This window comes from Talpa occidentalis, unplaced genomic scaffold (assembly GCF_014898055.3).
Source record: "Talpa occidentalis isolate TD23 unplaced genomic scaffold, MPIMG_talOcc4v2.1 talOcc4.13, whole genome shotgun sequence".
Classification (NCBI taxonomy): Eukaryota; Metazoa; Chordata; class Mammalia; order Eulipotyphla; family Talpidae; genus Talpa; species Talpa occidentalis.
Window position 1 is genome coordinate 62,354,125 of NW_023601322.1, and position 23,709 is coordinate 62,377,833.

The 23,709-nt window shown below is 37.9% G+C and overlaps 1 protein-coding gene across 4 annotated transcripts in view; it reads right to left on the bottom strand.

Moving 5' to 3' along the window:
- The window catches only part of RBM27 (RNA binding motif protein 27), a 78,209-nt gene that overhangs the window by 10,391 nt on the left and 44,109 nt on the right, over positions 1–23,709 (bottom strand). For all 4 annotated transcript variants that reach the window (XM_037509010.1, XM_037509008.2, XM_037509009.2 and 1 more), the window contains 9 exons: positions 20,953–21,097; positions 19,898–20,051; positions 14,728–15,024; positions 13,161–13,301; positions 6,875–6,994; positions 5,617–5,691; positions 5,342–5,506; positions 4,119–4,223; positions 3,815–4,006 (listed from right to left, as the gene is read on the bottom strand). In XM_037509010.1, the coding sequence (XP_037364907.1) occupies positions 3,815–4,006; positions 4,119–4,223; positions 5,342–5,506; positions 5,617–5,691; positions 6,875–6,994; positions 13,161–13,301; positions 14,728–15,024; positions 19,898–20,051; positions 20,953–21,097 (1,394 nt within the window). The remainder of the gene's footprint in view (positions 1–3,814; positions 4,007–4,118; positions 4,224–5,341; positions 5,507–5,616; positions 5,692–6,874; positions 6,995–13,160; positions 13,302–14,727; positions 15,025–19,897; positions 20,052–20,952; positions 21,098–23,709) is intronic.

A 23,709-nucleotide genomic window follows, 5' to 3' on the forward strand; every position in this document is an offset into this window, starting at 1 on the left:
GGACCCTCACTGGTGGCCAGGTATCAAACTGGTGCTGCAGAGGGTGCAGGCAGCTTCGCAGCCCAGTGCTCAACTGCTGTGCCACCAGGGGAGGCCCTAAAGTGACTTCTTTTTAAAGCATAAATACACAGGAAGAGAAAGTAAAAGCAGATCTAACAGTCAAAAAAACTGTGGAACTGGAAAGCAGGACTAATAAATTTAAAAAGCAAGATCTCTACCTCTGAATCATATATAATGTTGTAAACCAACAAAAATCAAGAAAAGTACACTATTATTTAGAAGTAAAAAACAAAGAATCAGTTATATGAGGTAAAGCAGACATCTCTAAAGAAGGAGAAATGGGGAGAATAGGGCTGGGGACTACTTAACAGCTTGTGGTTAAATTCATTTGACTCTCCAAATGATGCATTTATTAACTTTCATGAAAATAAAACCTGAAAAATCCATAAGGAAAGAATCTAAGGTACTTGAAGCTGTTTTCATCTTTCTATAACTGCATACTTTTCAAGTTTTTGTCAGTGAACATGGAAGACCTGTTAACTACCTACTAACTCAACTTCTTTCTAATACATACTGATTTTCATCACTGGCCAATCTCTATATGGTGAACCATGACTGGTTTAATTAAATTATGGTTAGTCTGTTTCCCTTAAACAGGGTACTAAGTTTAGAAATGGGTATGTGACAATTCTGGCTAGTACACATGATGGCATTTTGCTGACTAGAGCATTGTAGTACTTTCTGGTAAGGTTTATTTCATAATATAAAAAATGTCCTAAGAAAGGTATTCTTCTTTTTCTGTCTTTGGGCATTCTTGTTAGAAGCCATGATGTTTGTTGTTGCTATAACCATTCTGACACCATGAAGAAAAAGGCCTAAGAAAAAAAGCCAATTATGAAAAGAATCTGTGTGGCTGAGTTTATGAATCAATCAATCCTAAATATTTATCTACATACACCCCATGAAATAAAAGAAAATAAGCGTCCATATTTTCCAAGCTATTTATCTGTTACTTGTAGTCAAATGCATCCTAAAAGTAGCATGTATTACTGTCATAATCAGGAAGAAAGAAAAAAATCAAGTTCCAACCTATGTCACTGAGTTCACAGTTAGACCCCACTACCATAGTCCAAAAATCTTAGAAGCGGATTACTGGATACACGAATAAACTTTGAAAGAATTAGATCCTCACACTTGAGAATAGCTTCACTAAAATGTACTCATCTTTTTTTTTTTTTTTTATAGATATGGTTTATCCATGATCTCTTCAGAATCATTAAGGACAGTAAAGGAAAACTGAAACAAATAAATTTTACGTTAGGTTCTGTGGATTATGAAAGACCTTGAAGAAAATTTACCCTTTCACTTTGCTAAATCTATCTACAATGATGTCTAGGTATATGTATTTCTATATTTCTTTCCAAGAATTCTAGACTGCCCAAATACCTATTTCTATGGTATGTTACTTGTATTCAAGACAGCCTGATACCACCCTATCAAAACCACCCACCATCAAAACCAAGGGTAGTATATCATTCTTGGAGTTACTCATCTGCCTTGGCTTTGTTCCTTCTCCAAAGGCCTGGCCACAACCCTTTCTGCAACTGAATGCCGTATTTCAGACTTATCAAACATATGACCATAACAATTAATTATTATTAGATGTTCTAGAATGACCCCAATTCTTTTTTTTTTTAAGATTTTTTTTTTTAATAGAGGCATTTTATTTATTTTATTTATTTGTTTGTTTGTTTTGTTTATACATGCACTGGGTACAGTCAGAAGCGCAGGAGGGTGAAGGAATTCACCAGAGCCAGAGTGGGGAGCAAAGCAGGCAGAAGGACTGAAGTACACTGCTGAGGGGAGCAGCGGGCGGCAGGAGAGGTCTGCGCGCCATGTGGGACCCTCCTCCGGTGGCCAGGGAGCAGCCGGGGATCGAACCGGCGCCACAGAGGCCGTGGGCAGCTTCGCAACCCAGCGCTCAACCGCTGCGCCACCGGGGAGGCCCCGAATGACCCCAATTCTAAGAGAGAGATATCGATTTGAGCAAGTATAAAACATCTAGATATAGTCTCTATTCACCTTCATGGTGGAGCATGCAGCTTCTTACCTAACAAGATTACCCACTATTCGTAACTAGAAAGTTCTGCAGCGGGGGCCTCCCCTGGTGGCGCAGGCAGTTGAGTGCCACACTGTGAAGCTGTCCACAGCCTCTGCAGCGCCGGTTCGATCCCGGCCGGCCAGCAAGGGTCCCACATGGCGCAGCAGACCTCTCCTGTCTCGTCCGCTGCTCCCTTCAGCAGTGTATTTCGTCAGGCTGCCTGTTCTGTTCCCTGCTCTGTCTCTGGTGAATCCTCTCACCCTCCCGCGCATCTGGCCTGTACCCCGGTTCTTAAATAAATAAATAAATAAATAAATAAATAAAATCTTTAAAAAAAAAAAAAAAAAAAAAGTTCTGCAGAGTTCACTTTCAAAATTTGTTACATAATTGAATTATCACCTCACCTGAGCTGGCACTAGATCTGAAAGTTCAACTTAGTTGGCAAAGATCTTAATTTTATATACTCATTCTTAAAAGGGAAAAGTCTACATTCACTCAGCTTCTACAAGGATACTTTGCACGTGTACTTTGCATCCTTCTACAAGGATACTCTTTACTCATCAAAGAGTCATTTATAGCTAGTAACTCATTTTATCAAAAATGAAAAAAAGGTTCAGACTAATCAAAGAATTGCTCCAGATTGAATAAGTCACAGTCCAGATCTCAAATTTGTATGCTTTGTAACAACCCACCAGTCTTCACGAGTCAGGGTGAAACAGGATTAATGGACATCAAACTAATAAGAACCCTGAAGGAAAGTGTGCTCTTCAAGTTTCCCCTTACCATCTTTAACCTAAAAGGTTAAAAGCATTTTCTCTCAGAAAAGTAGTTTAACGGGGCCTCCCTGGTGGCGCAGCGGTTGAGCGCTGGGTTGCGAAGCTGCCCACAGCCTCTGCAGTGCCGGTTCGATGCCCGGCTGCTCCCCAGCCACTGGAGGAGGATCCCACATGGCGCGCAGACCTCTCCTGCCGCCCGCTGCTCCCCTCAGCAGTGTGCTTCAGTCCTTCTGCCTATTCTGCTCCCCGCTCTGGCTCTGGTGAATTCTCTCACCCTCCCGCACTTCTGACTGTACCCAGTGCTTGTATAAATAAATAAATAAAATAAAATAAATCTTTAAAAAAAAAAAAGGAAAAGTAGTTTAACGAATAGGGATCCTGAATGTTAATAGTCAGCCATGGTTTTTTTTTTATTGGTTCTGGCAACTTATTAACTGTATGATGTTGACTGATTTGACCTTCAAGTGTATTAGTAAGAATTTGCTAATACCCATGTTTTTACAACTTTTTATAATCCATAAAACATTTGACATTTATGCAGTATGCAACAAGAAAATGCTTAACACAGTGTTTTTTATAGTTAGCATTTACTACTTTATTTTTTTTTTTTTATAGAGGCATGCTTTATTTATTTGTTTGCTGGTTTGTTTGTTTGTTTTTGTTTATACATGCACTGGGTACAGTCAGAAGTGCGGGAGGGCGAGAGAATTCACCAGAGCCAGAGCGGGGAGCAGAGCAGGCAGAAGGACCGAAGTACACTGCTGAGGGGAGCAGCGGGCGGCAGGAGAGGTCTGCGCGCCATGTGGGACCCTCCTCTGGTGGCCGGGGAGCAGCCGGGGATCGAACCGGCGCCGCAGAGGCCGCGCGCAGCTTCGCAACCCAGCGCTCAACCGCTGCGCCACCGGGGAGGCCCAGCATTTACTACTTTAAAACTTACTGAGAAATGTTGAAGTAATTCATCTTTTTCCTCCTCAATGAATGCCCCAACTGTTAGTGCTTTGGGGCGGTGGTCAACCACCATGTGATTGAGTGAGCCCCTTCCTCGTCCTCCACGACCTCGGCCTCGTCCTCGACCTTGAGAAGACATGGTCTTTCCTCGACCCACAGGTAAAATACCTAATCGTGCAGCCTGAATAACAGGAAAAGACAGAATGTAGAATACAAACTGAACCTTGGACAACAGAAGAACAGAAAACTATTTTTTTGAGGTATCAATGTATAGTAACCCTCTTAAATCTCACCTCAACTTGTAACTGATTGAGTTTTTTCCGTAATTCTGTCGTGTCTTCTCCTGAGGATAACCTCTTGTGAAGGTCCAGTTCAGTATCTAACAGCTCCTTCTGGGCCTTGGGAAAATTAAGAGTAAAAATGTATTGTTAGATAACATCAAAGATCTTAAGTCAGAATACTATACTTACAGAATGACGCATCTCTTTTGGAGAAATGAGAGGATGCGGTAATACATTTGTGCCTTACAGAAAGTAACTTCACAGGTATAATACTAAAAACATGCAAACAATATAATGATATTAGTAAAAATAATAAGCAGTACTACTGCTGAAGATGACCTGAAAATGAGACCTTGTAAAGTCATCTAAGATAAGGGATCTGAGAGTAATTTTCCCATAATGAGGCATCATAAATAAAATACAATGGGCTTAAGTAAATTAAATAACAAAAATTCATTAACAGTACAAATGTAAGTTACATAATTGCTTTCAGATTTGAACCGTGTACTGCTGCCACTGTTTTTTGGGGGGGAGGGTATGAAATAAATTATCCATCTTTGCGGTCAAGACTCAAATACTTGTTTTCTCCCATATGCTCTTTAATTTTTACAATGTGCACACTTTCTTTCTACCATCAGGTATTTGTATTATTAAAAAGAAAAACCAATGGAACACTTTCCCTTCCTATAATGATAAGGAAGTACAACTTCAAATGTAATATGATATTGTACATAAAAATTTTCATTCCATATAACTGACAAATTTATTCCTAGTTCTCAAGGGGCTGGAAATTAAAATCCCACTACAGAACTGTGGTAAAGCAATTTCTCTCCCAGGGTATGGAAATAAGAGAAATGATAAAATTAGACTGAAATGGATCTAAACTTGAGATTCTTTTTAATAACATCACATTTTTAGCCATATTAAAGTCAATAATGTTATTACAATATCATAACATTAGCAAAAAAACCTGCTGAAATAGGAGACACCTTTGTACTCCCCATCACCAGCAGTTTCATCTTCAGTATAGAGAACCAAGAAATTCACTTAAAAAATACAAGTCTGCTCTCTCAAAGAGTACACAAGCACCTATAGAAACATTAAAAAAAAATTTTATAATTGTTTCCCTACTAAACTATTGGCTACACAAGAGTTCCAGATATACTTTCAAAGTGCCACAAACTTTGAAACAGATGTTCAATAATCCTGAACATCTGAACAATGCAAATAGATACCTCTGTTTTTGTCTTTACTTTAGATGGTATGGAGACTGCAGAAGATGTTTTTAATTCATCTTTCAACTGTGAGATCTTTTCTCCAAGCTCTTTCAAAGTCTTCATTATATTTGCTCTCTCTTCTGGTTTCATGCTTTTGTTTTTTTCTAACTTAGATATCAGCATCTATAAAGTAAACAGAAATAAGTAAAACTATACCTAGAAAATTTCTGTATGAATTCTATATATTCTATATTCATTCTATATATCAATTACAGCAAATAATGAGCTCTTACCTTTTGGCATTCGATTTGTTTTTCTAACACTTCTTGCCTCTTTTTCCTCATGTCTTGTTGTAACTTCATTGCTTCCTATATAAATAAAAAAAAAAATTAGTAAGGGATATAGAATTTGCCAGTGATATATGACTATTATATTCTCATTTATTCTGGGACATTCCTATTTAAGATAAATTTTCTTCCTTATCAAAAAATAGCTAAAACCTTTACATATATTCCCCCAACACTTCCAACATAAAGTTGTTCACATTTATAAATGTAATTTTAAAGGCCTTTAAAATATTGAACACTAATTAGTTGTCTATATAAGGGCTCATTCACTTATTGACCCAAATGAAGAAAACATAAGTTGTTTTCACTTGCCAATGTAATAAACCTTATCTTTAAAGTTTAAAATTTCACAATGTGAGATGCATAGGTTAGAAATGACAGCAACATCTATAAACTTTTTCCAGGAAAATGTTGCCTCCCACCTCTCAGTCAAATTAAATCACCAAAACTAATTCATGGGGGGGAGGCAGGGTAATACACATAAATATTTATTTAAAAACCTTATGTGGGGCCTCCCCTGGTGGCGCAGCGGTTGAACACTGGGCTGTGAAGCTGCCAGCAGCCTCTGCAGCACCGGTTCGATCCTGGGCCGCTGGCGAGGGTCCCACATGGTGGGCAGACCTCTCCTGCCACCAGCTGCTCCCCTCAGCAGTGTATTTAATCGGTCTGCCTGTTCTGTTCCCCGCTCTGGCTCTGGTGAATTCTATCACCCTCCTGCGCTTCTGACTGTACCCAGTGCTTGTATAAATAAATAAATAAATCTTTAAAAAAAAAAAAAAAACCTCATGTGAGTTTTTAAGTCAGTCTGATAGTGATACTCAGAATTTAGTCATATGAATACAACCACATAAATGTTATAGTTTGTGTGAAACAAAACCAGAAATGAACTGAAAGAAAAAAAAAATGAAAGTGTCTGCTTGCTTCTGTTCCTTGGAGGGAAAAACACATGACAGCTCAATGCTGTTTACTTTAATAGAGAAAAAAAAATTTTTTTTCTTTGTGTTTGATGTAGTCCCTGAAAGACAACTACAAAACATTTTTCCTGTTTGTTGATTTTTCTTCCAAGTTTATACTGTATCAAGAAAGAGCTAAATAAACAGTATAAAGTAGTTCCATTACTACTGAAGTGTTCAAGGGTGTTAACATAATCACTTAAGAATTCGATAGGTTCTTTCATCTTTAAGGGGAGAATTAAGGTTGTTACCTGCTTCTTTTTAAGAACTTCTTGAACATCATGAGATTTAGACCCTGAACAAAGTTTTGAAGGTGTCTTTAAGTTTGAGGAGCTGTAAACCATTTTTTGATGACCTGGAGTTGAAAATATCTATAAAACACAAGATTAAATGTTTACAACCATTTTTTAGAAAGGCAGTAAATGTATATGTATATCTACACACATATAAAAATATTTCATATATAGGGCCTCCCTGGTGTCGCACCAGGGAGGTCTATTTTATATATAGACCTCTCCTGACTCGCCTGCTGCTCCCCTCAGCAGTGTGCTTTGGTCAGTCTGCCCGTTCTGTTCCCCAGTCTGTCTCTGGTGGGTCCTCTCAAACCCCACATTTCTGGCCTGTACCCCAGCTCTTGTGTGCATAAATAAATCTTTAAAAAAGAAAAAACTTTACATATATAAATTTTTTTTTTTTTTAGGAATTCTGAAAAACTTAGCTAGGTCCTTATATGTAAAATTCAATTATCATTCAAAGACAAAATACAAAAATTAATTCTTAGCAACGTTTTGTTTCTGAATGCAATCACCTCTATCATTATATTTATTTATTTTAAGAAAATGAACAACAATCGGGCCTCCCCGGTGGCGCAGCGGTTGAGCGCTGGGTTGCGAAGCTGCCTGCAGCCTCTGCAGCGCCGGTTCGATCCCCGGCTGCTCCCCGGCCGCCCCAGGAGGGTCCCACATGGCGCGCAGACCTCTCCTGCCGCCCGCTGCTCCCCTCAGCAGTGTGCTTCGGTTCTTCTGTCTGCTCTGCTCCCCGCTCTGGCTCTGGTGAATTCTCTTACCCTCCCGCGCTTCTGACTGTACCCAGTGCTAGTATAAATATATAAATAAATAAAACAAACAAACAAAAAAAAAAAAAAAACAAGAGTTCTCCTTTAAAAAAAAAAAAAATAATAGTATAAAAAAAAAAAAAAGAAAATGAACAACAATCCCCGATATCTAGCAGTTGGTCTGCCATGCACAGCTAGGCCTTTGTGTCCTTCTGTTAAACAATTTCACAAACTATCAAATCTCAGATAAAGTCACTCCTAAGACCACGATAGATCAAGACAAAAACAAGAGCACTCACTACATAATCATGATAAAACATCAGGGGGAAAATCCCATGAAAACTATAACCCATGAAAGTGACCAAACATTTCTCTACCCTGGCTAAACAGAAAACACTGTAGCTTCTTTACCCAATTATAGCTTTGGCCTCATTCTAGTCTTCTATAATTCTAAGATTTATTAAGACATCCACAATTGTGGAATTTCTCCTATTTCCTTAATTTAAACCTTCCCCAAATCACCTGACACAGTCCAAATCCTAAAATAACATTTTGACTGAGAAGTTTCACTGTGTATACTTCCTTACTGAATAATAATAAACTAGATATGTTCAACTATAGGTGTGTTCTTGGTGGTCTTTAGCTAGAGGGTACTGTCATAAATGAAGTGTGAAAGAAGAACCCACATTCCTGATAACTGCAAACCCTTCTTAGAATTAAGGTACTTTGGGGCCTTCCTGGTGGTACAATCGTTTAAGACATAGCTTAACCTATGAAGCTATCCGCAACCACTGCAGCACCAGTTTGATCCCCGGCTGGCCAGGGAGCAACCCACATGGCGAAGCAGACCTCTCCTGACTCACCAGATGCTCCCCTCAGCAGTGTACTTCGGTCAATCCGCCTGTTCTGTTCCCCACTCTCTCTGGTGAATCCTCTCACCACCCCCCCACCTCTGGCTTGTACCCCAGTTCTTGTATGCATAAACAAATATTAAAAAAAAAAGAATTAAGGTATTTTGCAATCATAATCTTAATATTTACTTAACTGAATATTATGAGTTTACAATCAAACATAAGACTAATAGTTAGCTCATAGATCTGATTTTGCAAACAAATGACAGCCATCCTTACTATACTAGTGTTGGCATTTCAATTCCTTTTCTCTTCTGAACATATAACTCTCTAGTTAATCTCCACCACCCCCGCCTTAAGGCACAGCAAAACAACAAGGTAAACTACAATCTTCCTGGTTCAGGTCTTTCCTAAGACATGCTGTTCCTTTCTCAATTTTTAAATTACCTTTGAATACAAGATGTAGGAACACAGGATATAATATTAAGGAATTCATGTGAAATTCAATCACAAATAATACCAAATTTCTCTCAATCATACAATGCTTAATTGTTCTCAAATTTAAGCAAAGTCATTTTAACTACACATAAAATTCCTTAAGTATGGTTGGAATCCTATATAGCTGTTGTTCATGGTGCTATTATGACTGCTAGTTATTAATAAAACACGGAAATACCTATAATTTAGTGAGCATTTATTATGTGCTAAGCACTTCCCTTTCATGTTTTGTAACATGAAAGTTTTAGTACCCACAGCAGCTTAAGGAAAAGAAAATCATTGCTCACAAGTTATCTGGCACAGCTAGCAAGAGGCAGATCAAGTCAGGTCTGCCTGGCTTCCAACTCTGTAATTGTTTTTCTTTTTATAATGGAATTTTTGAAACAGACAAAACTACAAAGTTACATAAACTTGATGCACCCATCAACAAGCAGCAAAAATGATCAACACAGAAAATAAACTTGTTTCACTTATACCTCCCAACTATACCTGCAACCCAAACAGTATTGTTATCTATAACTACTTCAGTTTTTTTCTACATAAGAATTCCTTTCTTTTTAAAACATAACCATAATACCATCAGTACACTTAAAAGTTTCCTTTCATTCAATGTCCCATTCCAGTTCTTTCTTTTCCTTGCAAAACAACTGTTGAAGAAACCAGGTCATTCTTCCTATAGTGTTCTCCCCAGGACTCAACAGTACCCTTTAACATGTTTCTCTGTCTTCTGAATTTCCTTTAAGATGGTGAAAAGATATAAAGTCTTAATGACATTTTTGTTCTTTGACAAGATTCCACTAATCCCTAATAATTTCCTCACTTTCTAAGGTTTGACAAAATAGTACCTTTGGGTGCAAAGGGTACACATTAACTGGGTAGGCCATTTCTCTAGATCTTTCTAGTGAACAGAATTAGAAAATGCTTTAGAGATTTTTTTTGTTTGTTTACTTATTTTTTAACATATAATACAACCTGAATCTACACTATACTTTCAATACAGATAAGGACACTATAGAGTTTTTACTTAATTTCATATATCTTACATCTCTCTTTCAATCACAATGAAATCTTAGTAATTAATGACACCAATATAATTCCTTTTGATTTATTCCGCAATGCTCAGAAACCAATATTAAAACATAGCCAACAATATTATTTCTGAAAAGGGCTTTTTAAAATTGTTTTTTTTGTCTTCAGAGTACAACTTACCAGGAATTCGGTCAAAAAACTGTTTTAAGGCACTATCTATGCAGACATGCTAGTTCATTTGTTTCACTTTTCAACTGTTATGGATTATCTTTGTTTTATTACATTTCATAATTACATGCATCATTTACATGGTTCCGAAACAAATGTTTAAAACAAGACATAGTCAAAGCTGTAGGATGGGCTTCTCTGTCCTTGCTATAACCACCAGTTTTAAATTACACACATTTTTTCCTACTACAAACACTTACGTGTTCATTGCCCCTATTTTTTTTTCAATTTTGCAGAGAAAAACTGGGGTGTAGGCCAGAGGTACAGAGGATGAGAGGATTCACCAGAGACAGAACAGGAAGCAAAAGGCAAGACAGGAGAGGTCTGCTGCACCATGTGGTTAAGCTCCCTGGCCAAGGATTGAACTTAGGCCCTAGTGGTGATATAGTGCTGAGACTTAACTCTCCACCAGGGAGTCCCTGCACCTAGTTTCTTGTACCAACAGTGACTGATTATACATTTTTTTGTTCCATTTTGTTTGTATGATGTCATATACCCTCATGATCACCCCATGTTACAAAGATATCCTTTGCAAAGTTACCCATATGCTACTGTATAGATACAAAACATTTTTTTTTTGGTTATTTTATTTTATATATTTTTACATCATTTTTCATTTTTGTATAATGTATGCATTTTCATCTCGGTTATAGTCCCCATGAAATTTCTACCACCCATTCACCCATGAACCATCACCACAGTCCCTTGTGCTCTTCCCACCCCTGTTTTGATCCTACTCCTTTCTCCCCCCACCTCCCCACCCCCTGCAGAATGTCTCTGGTTTATAGTTGCCTGTTGATTTTGATTTTTACTTATTATATTTACTTTTTTCCCCCAGATCCCTTATTTGGATCCCGTACATTGCTCCTATAAGTGAAACCATTCGATATTTTTCTTCTTCTTTCTGGTTTATTTTACATTTTAAGTAACCAGTCCTCCACTAATGGGCATTTGGGTGTTTCCATCCTTTTGTGACTATAAAGAGTCCACAATTACTAGCTTTGTACTTACATCTTTTCAGTTTTAATTGTGCATCTCTGCAATATCCTTAGAAAGATTACTGGTTAGAGAAATGTACACACAACTATTCCAGATGCTATCAAATTTCTTTTCATGCAGGTTGTAACATTTAGCATTTCCAAAGCATCTAAATCTGATTGGTTTGAAACTCACCCTGGTTTAAAATGTAATTTAAAAATGAATCTAGGGTCTCCCTGGTGGCACAAGGGGTTAAGTCTCAGCACCACGAAGCTATTGGCAGCCACTAAAACATGAGTTTGATTCCTGGTCAGGGAGTTAAGCCAGATGGCTCAGCAGACCTCTCCTGTCTCACCTGCTGCTCCCCTCAACAGTGTGCTTCAGTCAATCTGCCTGTTCTGCTCCCTAACTCTGTCTCTGTCTCTCACCCACCTTTCCACCCTGCACCCTGGCCTATGTATACCCAGCTCTTGTATGCATAAATAAACAAATCTTTAAAAAAACTAAAAATGAATCTAATTTGCTCTGTTCTATATGGCTATCTAGTTACGCCAAAACAATTTATCAGAAAGTATGTATCTTCCTCACTGATCTGAGATACCACGGAGGAACAAATTTTTATTTGCGAATGAGTTTATTAGTCAATCTTTTATTCCACTGGGCTGTCTCTTCATGTGCCAGTATCAAACTATCTACTTTAAGAGACTACAGCACTTCTTATTGTCTAGTAGGGTTAACACCCTCTTATAATTATTTTTTCTGAGCTTTCCTCATTCACTGAAATAATCATCATGCCAGAGTCACAGTCTAGCTACATTCCAAAGGGCAAAACACACTACTTATGTTTAAAAGTTTGACTTTTAGGGCCTCCCAGGTGGCGCAGCGGTTTAGCGCTGGGTTGCGAAGCTGCCCGCGGCCTCTGCGGCGCCGGTTCGATCCCCGGCTGCTCTCCGGCCACCGAAGGAGGGTCCCACATGGCGCGCAGACCTCTCCTGCCGCCCGCTGCTCCCCTCAGCAGTGTACTTCGGTCCTTCTGCCTGCCCTGCTCTGGCTCTGGTGAATTCTCTCACCCTCCCGGCTTCTGACTGTACCCAGTGCATGTATAAACCAAACAACCAAACAAACAAACAAATAGATAAATAAATAAGACATGCCTCTAGAAAATTAAAAAAAATAATAATAAAAGTTTGACTTTTAATAGCTATAAGAAAGAAAAAATCAAAATCAACAAACAACTATGAACCAGAGACACACGGGGGGGGGGGGGCAGGGAAAGAGGGATTGGGATCAAAATAAGGGGGTTGCAATTGTATGGGGAATATAAAAATAAAATTTAATAAATAAATAAAAGTTTGACTTTTGATTAGGGTAAATTCCCTTCACTGTGTTCTGAATTTATCCAAGAGGAAAAATGATAAAAGAAGTGGAGAGACAGATATGTATTAATAAGTGGCTAAAATCCTCAAATACCTATTTAGTTTTGAATAGCAAAAAATTTCTGGCTAAGAAAGAAAAAGAAAAATACCGGATAGTCTCACTCATAGCAGGAATCTAGAAAACTTAAATAAGGGACCAGGAAAAAGAATAATTATAAGAAAGAAAATATCAAAATCAACAAATAACTATGAACAAGAGACACTCTATGGGGGGTGGGGGGGGCGGGGAAAGGAGGGTTTGGGGTAAAAATAAGGGGGTTGCAATTGTAAGGGGAATATAAAAATAAAATTTAAATTAAAAAAAAATTCTGGCTAACTATATGGAAATTATGTTAACTTAAGTTGGCTGTCACACTTACTTGAGCAAAGAAGCAATACACTACAAATCTGGATGATAATCAATTTGTTAATTTCTTCGTGTCATTGAACAACTCTAGTATTTGAAGTTCACAGAAGTACATACCTGGGAATCCTCTCCAGCACCACCTGACTGATTCAGTAAGTGTGCGGTATCACTCTGGTTACCACTTGCAAGTCCAAGACGATGTTTAACGGGAACTTTGTTAAGAACATACGCACCTGAGGTCTGTGGTTTGCTCATCATCTGTATGTACAAAATAAAAATGTGGTAAGAAGTTTTTTAAATGCCTAAGAATGAAACAAGTTTAGGATAGTGTTTACTCTGGGTAGGAAAGTAAGGAAATGGGAAGAGGGAACACTTTAATTATTTTTAAGGGCTTATTTTTTAAGTGAAGTGGTGGTATTCAAGTAATTGTTGAATTATCATCCATACATTTTTAGAAATCTGAAATATGTCACAACAAAATGCATGCAGATGTGTAATCCTCATATAAACAGAAGTGTCTAATAAGGTCTTATGCTTTCATCAATATGTAGTTCTTAGGAAGGCTTTTACTTGACAGATTAGGCTACTACCCCCCTAAAACATATTGCAATCTTGGGTGGCACTAAGAAAGTACTGTCTAATGAATCACAGAAGTGATATCACTCTTGTATACAGTATTCAGTCAGCAAGCAGGGAAGTATTCACCTTTGGGCTCTAACAAGAAGTGTGATACAGACAGAAGGAAGGCAACTTTAGATGCAAGTATGCAGAACAATTCTGAATACACTGGAAGCTATATTGATTTTGGCAATTACAATAATCAATATTCAAATTTTGGGCTTTGGAGGCAGAGCTCTGGCCCCTGTGGTGGCAGAAGCCAATACTTTGCCAAACCACGAAACCAAGGTGGCTGTAGTGGTGCCATCAGCAGCAGTAGCTATAGCTATGGCAGCGGCAGAAGGTTTTAATTAACTGCCAGGAAACAAAGCTCAGCAGGCCAAAAGAGACAGAGAAGTGATAGGGCAGCTACAGGTTACAACAGATTTGTGAACTCAGCGAAGCTCAGTGGTGGTAGGGCATCGCTACTACAAAGACGACATGTTTTAGAAAATACTCATGTCTATGGAGGGAATACCTCGAGGACTGTATTTGTGACTAACTGCATAACAGGTTATTTCAGTTTCTGTTCTATTGCCATAAAGGATTTTAATGCAGTTTTTTGTTTTGTTTTGTTTTTTTTTGCACCCATGATTACTAAATGTAATTGTCGATTACTAAACGTAATTGTCTGATCATGGGAAAAAGAGAGTGAGAGAGAGCAGAATCACTAAGAGTATTTTTAAACATATGGAATTATGAGCTGCATAGAGAAAGTGATTAAGTTTGGGAAGGTAATCTCAGGAATAATTCTAATGTAAAACAGCATTAGGGTACGTAAGAAACCACGTGGAGAGCTGCTTAAAAGATAGATTCCTGAGTGCCAACCACAGCAATTCTGATTCAGGAGATTGGGGTGAGGCCCTTATCTAGTAAGAAACTGCATATTTAAAAAGCTTCCAGGAAATCAGATGCTGCTGGTCTGCAGATCAAATTGAGTAGCTCTGATATAGAAGACTCAAAGACCACAAACTGAAAAACAATCATCTAGAAGGTGGAAATAGATACTCTAATTTCCTGTGATTACCTTTTGTATGCCTCCATGTACCGTTGAGGGAGGAGACTGAGCCACCAGCACCTGCTGCTGCTGAAGGTGCTGTGGGAGGTGATGGTGCTGCTGTGACAGGTGACCAAGTGTTTGCTGTTGCTGCAGGAGCAGCTGTGTCGGGGACTGTAGTGCTGGTTGCTCATTATTTTCCCTATGCCACAGGACTCGAATGAATCGGTTGTTCAGAACTGCTTCTGTGCTGGAAATGGCTTTCCTGGCCTCCTCATTTGTAAGATATTGAATGAGGGCTGCTTCTGGATCCCCCTTAAAAGCAACCTAACAAGAACATAAAAAAAGCAACATAAAAATACAGAAATGAACCAAAGTAAAATGTGAATAAAGTATTTATAAACAGAAAACTGTTGAAATCCATCTTGAATAAAGTTCTCCATTCCCTAAAAGACATTTGTATTTCAGAATTATATACAAAAGTTTATTTAGTAATAATCCCAGTAATGTTATCTAACCACTTGGGGAAAGTTGTTAGATACCTCCCTGACAGCTTACATTCAAGTGAACTCCAAAAACAGAACATATTTTACAGCAACAAATAAATAAATAAATAAATAAAACTCAGAAGAACACTTTGTATAATTTGAGCATTTGGAAAAACCACTTAATGCACACCTACAAAGGCAGGCTCTATAAAGACAAACAGCTATAGATCTGACCATATTAAATTCTATAACCTCTGTCAATTAAAACATGACATAAAATTACAAATGGAAAAAATGTTCACACATGTGCACAAAGCAAGGGTTTGAACATGCATTTTTCTAAATTCCCTAATAAAGAGGGCAAAGATTATTGATAAGTAAATACAAAAATTAAAATGTTGTATATAAATTAGTCTATCAGAATTTTAAAAATCAACTTAAGTATGATTTTTCACTTATCAAACTGAAAAAAATAAAATATATATATATATATATTTTTTTTTTTTATAGAGGCATGTTTATTTATTTGTTTGTTTGTTTGATGGTTTGTTTATACATGCACTGGGTACAGTCAGAAGCACGGGAGGGTGAGAGAATTCACCAGAGCCAGAGCAGGGAACAGAGCAGGCAGAGGACCGAAGTACACTGCTGAGGGGAGCAGCGGGCGGCAGGAGAGGTCTGCGCGCCATGTGGGACCCTCCTCCGGTGGACGGGGAGCAGCCGGGGATCGAACTGGCGCTGCAGAGGCCGCGGGCAGCTTCGCAACCCAGCGCTCAACCGCTGCGCCACCGGGGAGGCCCCAATATATATATTTTTTAAGATTTATTTTATTTATGCATACAAGAGCCGGGGTACAGGCCAGAGATGTGGGGGGTGAGAGGATTCACCAGAGACAGAGTATGGAACAGAACAGGCAGATTGACCCAAGTACACTGCTGAGGGAGCAGCAGGCAAGTCAGGAGAGGTCTGCTGTGCCATGTGGGTTTCTTCCTGGCAGGCCAGGGATCGAACTCATGCTGCAGAGGCTGCGGATAGCTTCATAGTGCAGTACTAAACCCCTTGCGTCACCAGGGAGGCCCCACCAGCCCCCCCCCCCAAAAAATATATATATTTTAATATTTTTTCACTTGGGTAGAAAAAACTAATTTTTCACTTATTAAAAATCTTTTAAATTGATTCCTAGTACAGTTTTGCTGAAGTTTTATACAGCACATTTGAAAATATCAATTGGCACAACTCTTTTGGAGAACAATTTGGCAATTCAAATAAAAACTTGTAAAATTCTCAGGAATGCACTATAAAAAATAATGAAATAATGAAAAAATGATGAAAGTTATAGTCAGACACAAAGAGGTTCACCATAACACTGTTTTTCTAAAAACTAATGAAAACAAATTCTAAACAACAAAGAATAGTTAAATAAATTATCCCCTATATTCTGAAGTCCTAAACTCATATGACTATAATTGGAAATGGAGCTTTTAGGAGATAATTTTGATTAAATGAGCTCATAAGGGAGAGGGCCTAATCTGGTGAGATCTTTTCTCTCTCCTCTATCTCCCTCTCCATCTCATTACCCTTCTTCTGCATGTGAGGACAAATCAAGTAGGTAGGTATCAGAAAGTCATCACCAGAAACCATACTGGCCACCTCCTTGAACTGGAATGCCCCCCCCCAAAATTAATTTTTGTTGTTTAAGTCAACCAGCCTATGGTATTTGTTATGGCAATCCGAGCAGAATACTATTACTAATCTACATTAGCCATCTGAAATTTTCTAATTGCCATAAAGAATGACCTAGGAAAGATGGAAGGGAACAAGGGTAGTTACAATACATTGCTATAATTACCTTTTTTGTAATTTTAAGCACATGAATCATATTTTATAAGAGAATGTTATGTCCGTGTAATTTTGCTTATAAGTAAACACAGTTATGTCTTTTCATCTAAACAGTAAAGGTTAGGGCCTCCCTGGCAGCACAAGGGATTAAATTAAGCACTGCACTATGAAGCAATCCAAAGCCTCTGCAGCATAAATTTGATTCCCGGCTGGGCAGGGAGCAACCCACATGGCACAACAGACCTCTCCTGCCTTGCCTGCTGCTCCCCTCAGCAGTGTATTTCAGTCAGTCTGGCTGTTCTGTTCTCCACTGTCTCTGGTGAATCCTCTCACCCCCCACACCTCTGGCCTGTAACCCAGCTCTTGTATACATAAATAAACCAATCTTTAAAAATAAATAAATAAACATTAAAGGCTTTATCTACGTGGTAAGTTTTGGGTAACTGGTTATTTTAAACTTTCAATTTACTGTATTTTCAATTATCTGTAGATTTGTTTCGTTGAAACATCAAATCCCCCAATACCACCTTCTTAAACACAGTTATAGAAATTATATCTTGGTTTGATGGCAGTGCTAAATATCAGGGTAAGTGACTAAAATTGCAACTTAAACAGGACTTTGATTACAATAAAACCACGAAAACAAATTCATATATTAAAATATTTAACAAGCAGACAGCAAAATACAAAAGCTATGATTTACCTGATGTTACAGAACACATTATACATTGCCTAAAATTCTCAATGTTGGACCTCCCTGGTGGTGCAAGGGGTTAAGCACAGCACAATGAGGCTATCTGCAGTGTCTGCAACATGAGTGCTATTCACAGCCGGCCAGTGAGCTACCCTCATGGCGCAGCAGACCTCTTCTGTCTTGCCCACTGCTCCCCTCACCAGTGTATTTTTTACTCAATCAGTCTGCCTGTACTGTTCCCCACTCTGCCTCTGGTGAATCCTCTCAGCCCCACCCCCCGCACATCTGACGTGTACCCTAGTTCTTGTATGCATAAATAAATCAATCTTATAAAAAAAGAATAAAAAAGAATATTCTCAATGTTAGAAACATCCTTAATTACTATTTCATGACAATATAAAAATCAGTCAGGAATGGAGGCATTACACTCCCAGACTTCAAACTATACTACAAAGCCATAATCATCAAAACTGCATGGTATTGGAACAAGAACAGACACACAGACCAATGGAATCGAATAGAAAATCCAGAAATCAACCCACAGATTTATGGTCAACTAATCTTTCACAAAGGAGCAAAGAATATGCATTGGAGCAAAGAAAGTTTGTTCAATAAATGGTGCTGGGAAAACTGGGTCGCTACATGCAAAAGAACGAAGCTTGACCACTACCTCACACCATACACAAAAATCAACTCAAAATGGATTAAAGAACTAGACATAAGACCTGAAACCATAAAATACATAGAAGGAAATATAGGCGAAACGCTACGTGATATGCACATCAAAGACATCTTTACAGACACATCACCCAAAGCAGTGATAGTGAAGGCAAAGATCAACAGCTGGGACTACATCAAATAAAAGAGCTTCTGCACAGCAAAAGAGACAATAACAAAAACAAAGAGAAACCCCACCGACTGGGAGAAAATTTTTGCACATAACACTAATGATAAAGGACTGATCACAAAAATCTGCAAAGAGCTGATGAGACTCAACAACAACAAAGAAAATAATCCTGTCAAAAAATGGGCAGAAGAACTAAAAAGAAATTTCTCGGAAGAGGAAATGCAAATGGCCAACAGGCATATGAAAAAATGTTCAACATCACTTGTCATCAGGGAAATGCAAATCAAAACTACCATGAGATACCATCTTACACCAGTGAGAATGGCACATATTAAAAAAACTAGTAACAACAAATGTTGGCGAGGATGTGGAGAAAAAGGAACTCTCCTGCACTGTTGGTGGGAATGCAAACTGGTCCAACCACTATGGAGAGCTGTGTGGAGATTTCTTGACCTACTAAACATAGAGCTTCCATAGGATCCAGCAATTCCACTCCTAGGTATTTACCCAAAGGACACAGAAACATCAATTCCAAAGAGCACCTGCACCCCTATGTTTATAGCAGCACTGTTTACAATAGCTAAGCTTTGGAAACAACCCAAATGCCCAAAAATAGATGACTGGATCAAGAAGATGTGGTACATATACACCATGGAATATTACTCAGCATTCAAAAAAGATAAACACATGCAATTTGCAACATGGATGGCACTGGAAGGGATCATGCTCAGCAAAATAAGCCAGAAAGAAAAAGAAAAATACCAGCTGGTCTCACTCATTGCAGGAATCTAGAAAACTTGAATAAGGGACCAGGAAAATGAATAACTATAAGAAAGTGAAAATCAAAATCAACAAAAAACTATGAACCAGAGACACTCTATGGGGGGTGGGGGGCAGGGAGAGGAGGGATTGGGGTCAAAATAAGGGGGTTGCAATTGTATAGGGAATATAAAAATAAAATTTATTTTAAAAAAAATCAGTCAGTAGACAAAATTACAATTGTTGCATTAACTATCACGAAACTTATCTACCTAGTTAGAATTCTAAAGCAGAAAAAAATCATTTATCCACAGATAGAACTTTGAACAAAAATAATGTAACTAGCACATTGTTTTTCAGGAAAAGGTTGCAGAAAAGACCAAACTGAAGTCACAAGAACAAAGTTGGCTTAACAATTCCATCATAAAGGTGAGTGCACAAAAATTCAGTGGAGTTCACACTTAGAGGTGATCAGACTAACTGCTGGCTCATTTAAGCAAGGGGAGCTGATAGAAATATTTTCAAAGATGTATAAAAGACAAGGATTCTGTCACCAACATGGATCACGTTTACCTGGATGTTAACAATGGTTCCAAATTTGCTGAAGTGTTCATTGAGCTTGGTAATGTTGTTCAATTCCTGAGGGATTTTCTTGACTTCTAATTTGGTGTTTGTATATTGATTCTTTCTCAAGAATCCTGGTTTACTCTGATTATTATTCCCTTGCCTGAAAGGAATATTAACAGATCTTGTTAATTCTCTTACCTCACTCCTAGTCAAGGGAAAAATCAGTAAAGAATGCAAATTTATAATAAATTATCATTTATAAGTCCTTAACATACTTCAGAAACTACTAGGCCATTTTCACACCAGCCTCATTACATGGGAACAGAAGAGACAGAACAGTAAAACAAGGGCCTCCCCAGTGGTGCAGCGGTTGAGAGCTGGGTTGCGAAGCTGCCTCTGTAGCACTGGTTTGATCCCCAGCCACTGGGCAAGGGTCCCACATGGCACAACAGACCTCTCCTGCCACCCGCTGCTCCCCTCAGCAGTGTACTTTGTCACTCTACCTGTTCTGCTCTCCGCTCTGGCTCTGGTGAATTCTCTCACCCTCCCACGCTTCTGGCTATACCCAGTGCTTGTATGTATGTATGTATGTATGTATGTATGTATGTATGTATGTATAAATCTTTTAAAAAAAAGCAAAACAAAACAAAACACAAACAGAAGAGGTCCAAATGAGATTATACTAAATTATAAATGATTATATAAATTAACAAGAAGATTCACATTAAGGAAAGCATAGAACAATCACTTTTTAATGGTGCATTTTTCTGCACAAGTATAGAACTTTCCTCTTCTATTCCTTTCTAGTATCTTAATAATTCTTAATATTGGCTCAGACCTGTAAACAAATGGGACCAAATTACTACTATAATTTTTGAGACATTTTAATGGTGCCTCCGGGATCCCAAACTTTGAGAAACCTAGTTTGAAAATCACTGATTAATCAGAACTCTTATTTTTACAAATTTACTAATGCAAACAAAACAATGACCAACACACACACACACATACACACACACACACACACAAAATGAATGCTACTAGTTAGCAAATTATCTTACTTTCCCAGCCAAGGTTTCTTTGTGAGTGGACCTTCCAAACCACTCATAGCTCTTTTTCGACTATCTGGTTCAAGAACAACTCTGGTTATGTTGCTATTAATTGAAACTGGGACTGGTGGTTCAGTCTGGATGACAATGTTTGCAGCTGTTGAAAACAAAAATTAACATTTACTCACAATTCATTATATTTGGAGAATTTCAAATGATTACAACATTTAGTGCAAAAATGAAAAAGGCACCCAACTATTATAATTCTTTTCAGAAATGCATAATAGCAAGAAAAATTATCAACTGTCTTTTTGTCCCTTTAAAAAACAATATCCAAGTTTAAAAACTCACAGACAATCCCTATGCAGTAAATTATTTTAAGTCAAGTATCATCAATGGATGCCCCCCCCCCAAAAGAAAGGCAGTGAAAGTTTGTTAGAGAACATGTATTATATGATGTCATATACTACTCCACAAATGTACTACTCCACAAATTATTTACTTCACAATGGACAGGTCTAACAATTATCATCTTGGGCAAGCAATTAAACTTAACATTTTAAATACAGCAAAATTATTTGTCTCCTGATGTTTCCTTAAGTATCACTAGAAATTAATGTGGATAGATATTATGAAATTATGATTTTTCTTATGTATAACAATGATACTGTGGTTACATGAAAAGATCATGTCTTCCTTTTAGGTATCTAAGATGAAAGGAGCTAGCATTACAATGTCTATAATCTACTCTCAAGTTGTCCAAGAAAAAAAAAACATGGTCAGGAGGAGGAAAGGAAAAAGAAAAATGCATATCTATGAGAAGGTATTCAGGCATTTATTGTACTTCTTTTGATTTTTTTGGTAGGGTTATAATTTCTAAACTTAAAAGCAAAAAAAAAATCCAACACCAGTATTATAAATCAGCACATTTCATTCACAAGAGCTAACACTTAAAATACTGTAAGAAACTGACCTTACAATGTATTATATGTGGGTGGGAGGAGGTATGCTCAACCAAAAAGTAAATAACACAAAACAATACATTATATTCTTGGGTATTCTCCCTAACTTCAGCAACTCAACCAAAAGTACAATTAGCAGGAAAGAGTAACATACAGGGCTGGATGCTGGAATAGAATGGGGTACAGTGTGACAATCAGGGAAATCATGATGAAGATTCATTCATTTAATACACATTTTTTTGAGCAGCTACTACAGCTCAACTACCATACGACACCTTGGGTATAAATTAGTGAATAAAATCAACACAATTCCTGCCCTTGTAGGATCTGTGTTTTCAGAAGACTAAAGGAGACATGCCAATAGTGATGGCATAAAGCATTCTAAAATTTGAGATGTCTTTATGTCTTCCCTAAATAGTTAATCATTACCACCTGAAATTGCCTAACATTTTTCTTAACTGAAGTGCTTTATAAAAAAGCAAAGATATAGCTAAAGGTTAAGTAACTTGCCTAAGATGACAAAGCAAGTCTTCTGTATAGCAGTGCCACAATGTCTATAATTTACTCTCAAGTTGTCCAAGGAAAAAAGACTGAAAAAAATTTTATTGCAATGCTTTCGTTTCTCAATAATAGCAAATCTACTAAATCTAAGGACTACTACATATGAATATATAAACCAGGCTGATGGCAAAGGAAAGACCAGAAGTCACTGAGATATTCCCATTAATTTCAGGTATGCTGTTAACAATGTATGCATTAAAGCAAAGGCAATAAGAACACATCTTCTATTATTTGAAATGGGTTCAAATTGCAGTTCTCCCATTAATAGCTATGTGACCATGGGGAAGTACTTTAACTTCTCTAAGCCTCAATGTTTTTACCTGTAAAAAGAGAATAAAAGAAAATAGTACCTTTGTAAAGTGTTGTTAGTAAGGGATACAAAAGATAAAATACATGTAAAAGCATTTCCTTTAGTCATGTCACAAAACTGTTAGCCTACGTGATAAGATTGTTAGTAATAGCTGTAAAAAATGGTTAATAAAATCAGGATAGAACAGAAAATGTTCATCATGTAATTACATCAGAAAAATATCATCACGATGACCAGTCATTCAAGTTGAAATTAAACATTGGAAATCTTACTGTAAATAAAAGCAAACTCGAATCTCATCAAACTCTTTAAACGAACGTTTGTGAGGGAAGAGGAAATTAGGGTACCCACCCATATTAAACACGTGGATTAAATCTTTCAAGGTTTGTGCATATGCTTTGTAAGGGTTCTAACAGATGGTAATAATCATAAATATTAAAGTTTTATTGCAATGTTTTAGGTTCTCAATAATAGCAGTATGAAGCACAGCTCTGGCAACACAAAGAAGGCCCTTATATGATCAGTTCTTTGAGGGCAGTGGGCCATGTCATTCACCTTTCTATACCTAATATCTAGCAGAGTGGGAGTACTCAGCTAAACTAGCCTAAGTCTGGGCCTCCCTGGTGGCACAAGGGGTTAAGCACCACACTATGAAACAATCCACAGACTCTGCAGCATGAATTCAATCCCCAGCCAGCCAGCCAGGGAGCAACCCACATGGCAAAGCAGGCCTCTCCTGTCTGGCCTGCTGCTCCCCTCAGCAGTGTATTTCAGTCAGTCTGCCTGTTCTGTTCCCTACTCTGTTTCTGGTGAGTCCTCTCACCCCCTGCATCTCTGGTCTGTACCCCAGCTCTTGTATGCATAAATAAATAAATCTTTTAAAAAAAGGGCCTCCCAGTGGCAGCAGGTTGAGTGCAGCGCTGTGTAGCTGTGCAC